Source organism: Apaloderma vittatum, unplaced genomic scaffold (genome assembly GCF_000703405.1).
Source record: "Apaloderma vittatum isolate BGI_N311 unplaced genomic scaffold, ASM70340v1 scaffold757, whole genome shotgun sequence".
NCBI lineage: Eukaryota > Metazoa > Chordata > Aves > Trogoniformes > Trogonidae > Apaloderma > Apaloderma vittatum.
Genome location: NW_009727588.1, coordinates 15,695 through 26,090, shown reverse-complemented (window position 1 = coordinate 26,090; position 10,396 = coordinate 15,695). Strand labels below are relative to the sequence as shown.

Below are 10,396 nucleotides of genomic sequence, written 5' to 3'. Positions count from 1 at the left end.
TTATAGGGTGCTTGGTATAAATGAATGGCAAAACACAGGCTTTCAGTATGATGTTATCAGCTGTTTGAATTTGCTGGATCGCTGTGATCAACCACTGACTGTATTAAAAGATATTAGAAGTGTACTGGAGCCAACTAGAGGCAGAGTCATTCTAGCATTAGTTCTGCCATTTCATCCTTATGTGGAAAATGGTAAGTGTACAGTTTAATAGCTATTTAGCAGGTAAAGAAAATGTTTGTGGGTCATAGTATCCCAAATTAAATGTTTAATAAATAATTGGCATGATTGTATTTCAATTTTTACAAGTAACTTCTATGATACGTGTTCAGAAGTATGAAAACGTAGGTAAATAGGCCACATGATGTAAGATGTTTTCGTAATTCCTGAACATACGTTGTTGACAGCAATAAAAAGCTCAAATATTGAAGTCACGTACCCTGTTCTGCAGGTTGCCACATTTGAGCTGTGTTGGAGCAGCATGGGAAAACTGATCTCTGATTAGGGCCCTCTGCTAGTGTCGTATAGGTAACCCTAGCTATCTCTAGCGACCAGTTGAGCAAACCCATCAGAACTGTCTGTAATGCTCAACAGATCAGCTGAGGTCAAACTGGTTCAAGTGTTCCAGATGAGTCGCTCCTGAAAATTCATAGGGACGTAAAGTTCATGTTCTGACATGAGTTCTCAAAGTAAAACATATAGACCTATTATTTATATTGTATTAGTAACCAGAATAAAAAAAGTAAAATTCAGTGCCAAGACTACTTTATTTTCCCTAGTTACATTTTAAAGAAATACAGGAGAGATTTTTAAATGAATGTATCCTTATGACTAAACTTCAAAAGAGACTTGAAACTGTTTTTGTTATGTGGCTACGTTTGTGGCTTCACGTTGAGGCACCCTAAAGGTGGTTTGAATTCAGGATGACTAGTGTTCATCAGTCATCCTTTGGACACTGACTCTCCTTGGGTATTAAGACTTGGCTGTGGAAAGGCCTGCATGCCCAGAAAACACAGAGCTCATAACCTGAACGTTCTTGCAATCACTAATGCATCAAACTGAATCTGTTTTCTGCTTTTATATATTAGTGGTATTTTGGTGGGAGGCAGGGGGAAAAAAAAGGTTTTAATTATTAAAAAAAATAATGCTATCAGAATCAGAACTGCTTAAAATACAGTATTTTAGTGTATATTTTCTTAATGTGTCTTAAATGAAATGGAGAGGTTGACCTCTGCCTCTGTACATCTTTGATTACAACTTATTGTTCCTATAATATGGAACAATATGGCTTCCTCTTTTAAAAACTCATTTTAAATTTGTCAGTAACAGCAGTCTTTATAGTCTTTCATTGGAATATTAGAAGCAGAAATCAAGAAATTATTTGGGTGGCTTTTTTGTTTGTGAGCCTTCAAAACTATGTGCGGTTGTGTTTTGCAATCACTATTGCACCCAGCACCTACTTCCCTGCATGTTGTTGGGTGACAGACCACATGCAATGTCCTGACTCAGCAGGAGACAGATAAATTAAGGAAGAAACTACTCTAAGCCTGCTTATATCCTTCTTCCTTAACCTCCAACAGCATACTGAGAGCAAAACAGGAGTGTTAAATTTACAAATCCCAAGGGACTGGAAACCTGTTTTGTGATTGTTGAACTCAGTCATTCCTACCTGTTGAAAGGTGAAATCTGTTGTAAGGTGTCTTGCAACCCCAAGTCAGGCTTCTGCTTGTGGTGGTGACTTGTAGCAGATTAGTCACCTTGCTTAAGGCAGTTTTATTTCCTTGATATGTTCTGAAATTCAGTTTGTTAGTCTGCCACTGTCATAGATACGGGCCCATTAAACTTTAGAGAGTGCAGATTAAGGCACACAAAAGTTACTATTGTTCCACTGAAGCTTTCACACTTAAGATGTGTTTAACTATAGTCTAAAGAAATAGACGATGAACTGCCAGACTGTCTTTATGCTGTACAAATGATTTTAGAATTTCACTGTTTTCATTCAGCTCTTATACAAGATGATGCAATTTTTTTAAGTGTCAGCTATGTACATGTGCTTTATATTTAACAAGAAAACCCCAACAACTTGGAACGCTCAGAGAGGAGAACATTTCATGGCTCAAATAACTTCTTGTAACAGCTAATTAAAACCAGTTTGGACCCGCCTAGAGAAACTTTTAGAGGAGGCAACAAATGGAGAAGAGGCGATGCAGGGAAGGTGTTTGATCAGTTTATAGAAGTGAAGAAATGATTTTAATCAAAAAGAGCTATTTAGGTTATTACACATAATGTAATGGGAGGGTAGTTGTGGAAATTGTCTATGTGAATATCATAAAACTTGCTTTAAGAGAACAAAGCAAGGTGGAGGAGGAGTTAAAATACATTTCTGTGCTTGCTGTTTCTGGAGTTACGGTGACACCTAGTGTCCAAAGTAGCTTAACTGTAAATTTTGTATGTGGCTTTTCAGTTTTATTTTCAACAATACGGAACAATAAATAATGCACTTACTGCAGATGTCTAAATTTGGCAAGTAAGTCAGATGATTTGTAAAGCATTAGACTAGTTATATAAGAATATATATTATTATAACATTATGTTTTTAATAGGTATCCCATAGGGTCATGTAAAAATAATTTCTGTTTCCTAATATAGGAATAGTATTTATATAAAGGCATTATTAGATAATATATGGCTAGACTGGTTTAAGTTTCTCCAGACCAACAATGTGAGAGATACTATATTTAAGAAGCAGTGAACACTAGCAGCCTGAGATTGTGAAATTTTCTTGTCAAACACGCTAATGTCCTTGTGATTGATTGACAGGGATAGGAAGACAAAGGTGTCTTATCCGTCTTCCTGAAGTACTTGGTACTAAATTGAGCTGGAAACATCTAGCACAGTGCTGTGCTGAATGGACTCTTGCTTTGTCTCAGTTGTCAGTTCTCATCTCACGGGAGTGAGCCATGTTTTTCATTTGTTAAACAAAGCCTTGCTTTTTTAAAATGATGGTAAAAGATACAGTTCTTTAGTAGAGAGAAAGCCTAATAGCAGATCTCTTGTTAAAGTGCTGAGTTTGTAGATTGGCTAGGTGCTAACTGCTAAAAAAAAAGGAAAAAGGTACACCAAAAAAAAGTGTATACTCCCTTGGCTAGGTAGTATAATTCTGTGTTCATGCTTACATCCACGTGGAACAGACATGTAAAAGCAAAACTTGGTGCTCCAGATAAATCTGACTTTAGATGGTAGGACTGGAAGATGAGGGTTATCTATCTAGCAAGTGACTTTTAATATTGCAGGAGTAACCTTCTCGCTGTGACCACTACTTTCCTTTCCTAAACAGGCTAGGAAGAAGCTCCCATCCCAAATGGGATTTACCATGATTGTACGTGCATTTATATTGTCTGGTTTTTTCTTTTTTTGCCTCTACAGAATATATAGATTTTGCTCTGCTTAAGCAGTAGCTGTTGATCTGTATATCAGTTACATCAAAAACTCTCACGTTAACTTGACTAAAACCAGAATTTCACCTATGAAATGAGTTTATTTTCTGTTGCTGTCAATTATTATGTCTTTCACAAATGCTCAACTCATGTAAAAGGAATACATGTAAATACGTGTAAAAAGAAAGTAAGACATAGAATTCTATCTAAACTGAAAAAGGAAACTTTTATTAAGCATTAGCAGTAATCTTACGAAAGATAAAGTCTTTTCCCGTAGTTCTTATTCCTGCAAAATGAAAAAGGGAAGCAATGTATAATGTAGATGTAATGTACAACACAGTTGGTTTTGATGATCCATTTAGAAAATACTCTTGAAGAACGCTGCTCTGCAATATTTACTCCTCTCTTTTTAAAGCAAAGGAAGTCTGTGAAGAAGCTTAACTTCTTATCTGCCCCTTTGCTTGCATGAGAAATAAGGAACCAGTTTGAGTTGCTGCACATGATCATCTGTTCTGATAAACAGTGTCGTCTTCTAAATCGTCCTGGAGGGGAAAAATATGGAATTATTTCAGTACTGATATGAACTTTTTTTTAATAAAGGCAGAATTCCCTTTTTTAGGCAAAGAGCATCCCTTTGCTGTTCCATTAAACTCCTTTCTCTGCACTTACCTAGTTGTTTTTGTCCATGTGGCATCTACAGGATTCAAAACATATTTCTTTTCCCCGTGACTTTTCCTCATCTCCAGGGAGCACAGAGGCAGTAAGACATACCCCTTGTTTCCACTGTGTTAATATCTGACACTCAAACCAAGGACCAGGTCATGTCAGCAGGGATTTGAAGTCTTCAGAGGGGCAATTACGGTGGAAAACAATTGGAGCTACATGGAACTAAATGAAGTAAAAATGAATAGGGGAGAAGTGCTGGACTTTGTTCTGTGTTTCTTTTAGTTTCTCCTTGTGTCTCTGAAGCAGTGTGGTGCACCTTCAGAGTAGGAAAGAATTTATACTGTCTTTCAAAAGACACAATGTTTTTAAAGCAGGACTTTGAAGGCATTTTCTTTCCTTGCAAATACATGTGACTTCTAAAGTGTTGGGTTTTTTCTTTCTAATGTATGTGGCATATGCATAATTATTGTTCATATGGTCATATAAGAATTACTGGCACGAATTTGGAATGATGAAATAAGTTGTGTGGCTTTACCCAGTGATGTTAAATGCTTAGTTTAGGCTCAGTAAGTTGAAGGTGCAGGAAGTATGTGTAAGAAAGTTGTAGAGCTTTTGTAACAGTTGTGCTACATTCTATCACTTAGCTATTCTGGGCTAAGGGAACAAGAGGAAGTAAAACAGAAATATTTTTCAAAAATAAGCTCCTAATAGCTCTATACAGTTTACCAAACAACCTAGAACCACTTGCTGAGACCTTTTTTTTTTTGGCAAAATACAAGGTTTTGGAAGGTTAATTTTTAAGTACACATACATACATTCTATAGAGCATTTGCTATCAGATATATGTAAAATTCTACATGTGTGGCCATTTAGAATGGTTTATAATATCTCTGACTGTTGTGCAAAATACTTTTTTAAAAATCTTTATCAAGTTCAAGAAGGGAAAGTCTATTTCTATAGGTAATAAAAATGGTATACTCTTAAAAACTGGCAGTTCCTCTTTTTCCCCATAAATTTCACTTTTGGCAGATAGATACTTACAGGCTGTCGCCAATGTTCAGTGTACCTCTGCTTTTGAAGTTCTTGGGCAATTGCTTGAAAAATTTTTCGTCCGCTACTGATTTTCTGCAAAATGTTTAAAATGTTTTAGGTCAGTGCTACTTGTGAAGTTGTGGGAAACACCTTTTTCTCCCTCTTAGAATTCTGACTTTTTTCCCTGTATATGTCTTTGGGAATGGTACTAAATGACAGTTTGAGAACATATGGTTTGACAGGCAGAAGGGTTTTAAAGTACATTAATATTGCATCTCTTAACGTTTATACCTGCTTTAATGGATATTTAACTGTATTGCTTCTGATTTTTCTTCAAGGATATGTGGTGATAGAGGTTCTTAATAGGCTTGTTTAAAATGCATTCAGGTAAGCCTGAATGCACTGTTTAAACAAACAAAAAATAGCAAAGCCTGTTGTTTTTGAGAAGCTTGAACAAAATTTGCTTAAAACCCAAAGGAAGCTGTGTATGAGATGGCTTTTACAAAGATTGACTTTATCCTGTATCTAATTCGATAAAATTATGTTAATTAAATAATTAATTAAAATTAAATGTGAAATCAGTAATTACTTTTGTACAAATCTGAAATGAAGCATTAACGGCTCTGAATGTCTCTTTAACTGACCCGTCAATTAGTCACAAAATTGATGCCCGATATACTTAAAGACGGGGCAAAGAAAGGCAAACGAAGCGATAACTTACACAGTTCTCTGTTCTTTGGTCTTCATTCCCACTTTTCTTTAGTAGGTTTGGTTTTAACTGGAGGGAGGAATAATTAAAAAATCCAATTAGAACATAGGAAGCCAACTACTAAGGCAGCAGAATAGTCAAATCTGTTGCCCTTTTACAGTGTTCAACAGTTTGTAGAAAGGTTTTTTCATTAAATCAGCTTATAGCATTGGAAAAATTGGAAGTTTTCAAGCATGTAAAGCTTTTTCAAGTTCTGGTGGTAGATGTTGCTTGTATTTTTGCTTTGAGTACAGTGGGACCTGCCTGAAGCACTGCCTAATTCTCAAAACTAAAGCAATGGCATCACAGATACCATTTTCTTCCCTGATAAAGGCCTGGTTATTTTTTCCCCCTATACAGCTTAACCTAGTTTCAAGAAAAACAAAAATCAAGAAGACTCTCCAGTCTTTATGCTTAGACAGTGATCACTGCAGAAAAGAACCGTTTTACCATGTCATACCACTTGGGACTGTGAAGTCCTCATTCTCATGTCCATAGCTCATTATTGTTTAAAGATTCCAGTTGTACCTTTGGGTGCTTGTTTTTAACTAAACACAAATTTTGGGTTAGATTTTTAAAAAAATCCAGTAGTTATATAATTTTTAATCAGGTGCATTCTAAGGTATTTGTTTCCTGTAGGGATGAAACTTCTTCCAAGTCTCTGATATTTTTAAATTCTACCAAGGTCTCTCTTCTGTATTTGTACGATGTATGAATATAATTTCTTCACACAAGTCAAGTTGGTCTGCAGTAGCTTTACTGCAGCTCACACATACTTCGACATTAAACTTAAATTATTTTACATCTACTGGAAACTAGTCCAGAGAGTTGATTATTTACAATGATAATTCCATTTTTTTTCTTTTTGCTTGTGCCTTGATATATAATCTCTTAACTTGCTGATCAATACACTCAGGATAACTTTAACTTTAGAATGCCTTTTTCTTTTAGATATTTTACTGAAAAGAGAAAATTTGGCTGCTACTGAGAGTACAGATCTGTGCCACACAAGAGTTTGCAGGTGTGCGCAGCACACGAATTTCAACCTCTTTAAAACTTAATCATAAATATTATGGAATCTAGGAATGTCTTTTATGGAGATGTTAAAACTGCTTAGTTTTACAAAATGAACAAAATCAGAAAAATCACTTTGAACCTACCTTGTAGACTACAAAGAATGTGAATACAGTAGTGCTGTATAGAAACAGTAAGGATGAGGCGATGATCATGGAGACGAGTTTTCCACTGATGTGCTGATTCTCTGCTCCTTTATTAAAAGTGAGTATTAGAATAAAGGATGGTTCTTCTGATTCACGTAATTTTCTTAAGATCCTGCAGTTCAGCCTCCTTTCTCTGAGGAGTTAAAAGACTTTATACCCATCAATATTTTCTGGTTCATTTTCATCCTAAAATCCTTAGTGAGATCACTTATCTTTTGTTTCCCTAAGTGTTTGCAAGGACAGTGATGACTTGTTGTTTTTGATATGAACCCACCCTTTAAGGGTAGACAGAGAATTGAATCTGTTTTTCTGCTCTCATAAAGGAATATCTGAATAAAGATTACAGGCTTTTGTTCAGAAATGCAATTAGACAGAGGAAGCAAGGAATACAGGGAAAGTAGTAATAGAGCTAAGTTGTATGGTTTTTTACTATTTTAGGCATGTGAAACTGAAATCATCACTGTCTTAACTAGAAGGCCAATAATACAAAGGTTCAGAACTGAAACTTTTATTTTCAGGTTGGCACACTGAATCCCCAGTTCTGAGATCCTGTACTCTGGTTGCACATATTTCCACTGAATGTCAGTTTCTCCATTTCTTGTTTTTCTGTTGATACTTCCTTTCTGATAGCACAAGTACAAACCTTCTTTTGTAGAATCCTACAGTCATTTGCATTGTATGACAGAACAGTCTTAATTAGCAAATGAGGTTTAGATGCTTGTTTGTAGAATCCTTCCACAGCTTTGCTATTGATATTTTAATATAATCATGTTGCGCCTAATGGTTTTGTTGTTTTTTCCATCTCAAATGCCATTCTTGAAAGTGTAAATAAAGAGAGTATTTAAGAAAGATAATTTATTTATTTTAAGACGGTTCATTAAAAAGGAATAATCAACTGACCTGTTGTCGTTAGTACTGTTCCATCTCCTGTTTGTTTAGAATGGGGTGAACTTGAATCTGGAAATGCTATTCCACAGATATAAATGGCGTTGTCATTGAAAGTCAGATCATTGATCTGAAGTGAAATGTTATTTTCTGATAAATGTACTTTGTACTTCTGATGATCTGTGCATTCAGGAGTACACAAGTCCTCATGTTTATTAATTAAAAAGCGAAACCATAGGACTTGAGGTGGGGATGAGGAGCATCCAGAGGCAGAGAAAGCACATGTTAGGAACACAGTGTGCATGGAGCGGTCAGCTTCCTGAAATCTGGGTTGTGTTACAGAGATGTGGCAAGTATCTGCAGTACCTGTGGAGAACAAACAGTTGGTAATATGAGGGACAGTTAAAAGGCAAGGCACAATCTAAAAAGAAAATAAGCGACTTGCAGTTCACTTGAGGAAAGATGCGAAAAAGGAGGAAACCCAACTGTGTTTCAAACTTGTGATTTTTAGGGTTGTTTCCAGCAAACTTTTCTTTTAGCTGATTCCTACAGCTTGCCCATGTGTTTATTTAACAGTTTTACTGATGTGCTTAGCTTTCTATTTTTCTGAAGAAGCACAGAGAAGATTCATGTATCTAAAGTAAGGTCAATGTCTCCTTTGGCTCTGGAGATGTGCCTGATGGCAGGCAGTGGAAATGTCGTAAATGGAGACATTTATAATTTAGCAATTTCATAACACTGATTAGAATTTATAATAGTTCCTAGACATTTTTTCACTTCATCGCATATATTGCCTCTTGGTTTCTAAGGATAATAATATGGCTTGTTAGTTCTGACATTTAAAAATGTGTGCAGAGAAAACAGGAAGGTTAATCAGAGAAGAGAATTCTAATTAAGGAACTGAAATCTAAGGTTTAATATTACTGGTCTGGGAGATTAAGTCCTTATTGAAATTCATAATTTAAATACTGGTTTAGTATATTTAATGTTACCTAAGTAAATTACTTAGTTATTTAAACAATGGAATTGAAATTATTGCAGCGAAAATTAAGGTAGTAGCTTAAGTATTCTTTTCTGCTTCCTAGAAAATAACAAATTAGAAGAAAAGAAACCAAAATCTCTTAACCTACTGCTGATACACAATTTATAATCCTGTGCACAGTTAACAACCAACGCTGTCCATCATTTTTCTCACTGAATGTTTTATGGGTCAAATCCAAGCAGATTGTGTGTCTGTGGCTTCTATCAGGAATAAAATGAACCTCTGCTTCTGAGTCAGATCAACATTAGAGCCATTCCATAGCGGCTACAGCAATCTGAAGATAAGTCGTCGGTGTAGTTGCACCTTGTGTGGGGAAAGGCAGTAGCTTATGCTTTTGCAGTTGATCCCCTTCTGGTTTAGCTGTTACTCTAGGGCCCTGGGTGGCCCCGCAGAGCAGAACTCCACGGCTTCAGTTCGCGAAGATGCTGCCTGCAGAACGTCCCAAACCCTCCTCCCAGACCAGCATAGCTGCACTGAAACCATGCTGCTGCTGCTGCTGGAGCATTCTTTGCAGAGAAGTGCAGTAGGATTTGACCCAGAAATCATAGATTACAGGAACATTTCAAACTTTTGGAAGAAAAAGCAATTGCTAACAGTTACTTAATTTGGAAGTTGTATGAAGATAGCAGAAATATTCTCAGTAAAACTTTTTACTTCTCTTATTTCCTAGCTGTGTTGCAAATCATAACCACAACATTTTTCAGTCCTCTTTAACTGCTGTTACATGGGAAAATATAAGAAGTTAACAGAAGTCTTACCAGCACTGTAGAGGATCCAGTCAAGCGCCAATATTAGCATGTTCTTTAATTTGTTGAAAGATGCCATTTCTTTTACCTCTCTGGAAATGATTCTGCTTGAAGGAAGAGGAACTTAGGAAATCTCTGGAGTTGCAGAATGATCTGAATCACAAGATTTAGAACTTCCTGTTTAGGAAGGGTGTTTACCATTGCATTTTGCAAACTGGTTAAAGGTACAGACCAAACCAGAAAACATTAACGATTTATGGATCACAGTACTTGGAGAATGAGTGAAAAGTTTTACGTTTTGAACTTCTGAGAGCTGTACCTATAATCCCTCGAATAATTACTTTGCATCTAACAAATGAAAACACGTTTTCCAGCATGCTGCGAGTGTTTGGCTTCTTAATTTTTTATGACCTTAAGTAGTCTTTACCATATCAGCTAGTAGGTGGCCACTGTAGGAACAAAGATTCTGTAGCCATCCATTATTATGTGGTGATCTACTGAAAGCGTTTTCAACTTGCTGGCTCTGTTAACTCTAACTGCCTAAAGCTGTCTTTAGTCAGACAGTGGGCATAAAAAAAGAATTTTATAATTCTGGAAAGATTTTCGTTAAATAGTCTGTCTGC

General features: G+C 36.1%; 2 protein-coding genes across 2 annotated transcripts in view; one reads left to right on the top strand and one right to left on the bottom strand.

The window, feature by feature from the left end:
* The window catches only part of METTL9 (methyltransferase like 9), a 16,958-nt gene that overhangs the window by 5,522 nt on the left and 1,040 nt on the right, over window positions 1-10,396 (top strand). The window contains exon 5 of the mRNA XM_009873709.1: window positions 7-191. Within this exon, the coding sequence (XP_009872011.1) occupies window positions 7-191 (185 nt within the window). The remainder of the gene's footprint in view (window positions 1-6; window positions 192-10,396) is intronic.
* Window positions 3,938-9,852, bottom strand: IGSF6 (immunoglobulin superfamily, member 6). The gene is made up of 6 exons (XM_009873707.1): window positions 9,786-9,852; window positions 8,001-8,351; window positions 7,041-7,141; window positions 5,854-5,910; window positions 5,142-5,225; window positions 3,938-3,976 (listed from the first exon to the last, which is right to left on the bottom strand). Exons 1-6 carry the CDS (start codon window positions 9,850-9,852, stop codon window positions 3,938-3,940), a joined length of 699 nt encoding a protein of 232 aa, XP_009872009.1.

Bases quoted from the DNA above. Each gene is read 5' to 3' on its own strand.
- IGSF6 (XM_009873707.1), bottom strand. From the start codon at position 9,852: ATGGCATCTTTCAACAAATTAAAGAACATGCTAATATTGGCGCTTGAC. The intron at 8,352-9,785 runs GTAAGACTTCTG...TGTTCTCCACAG, and splicing joins CTGGATCCTCTACAGTGCTG to GTACTGCAGATACTTGCCAC. The intron at 5,911-7,040 runs GTAGGTTCAAAG...TCCTCCCTCCAG, and splicing joins CATTCTTTGTAGTCTACAAG to TTAAAACCAAACCTACTAAA.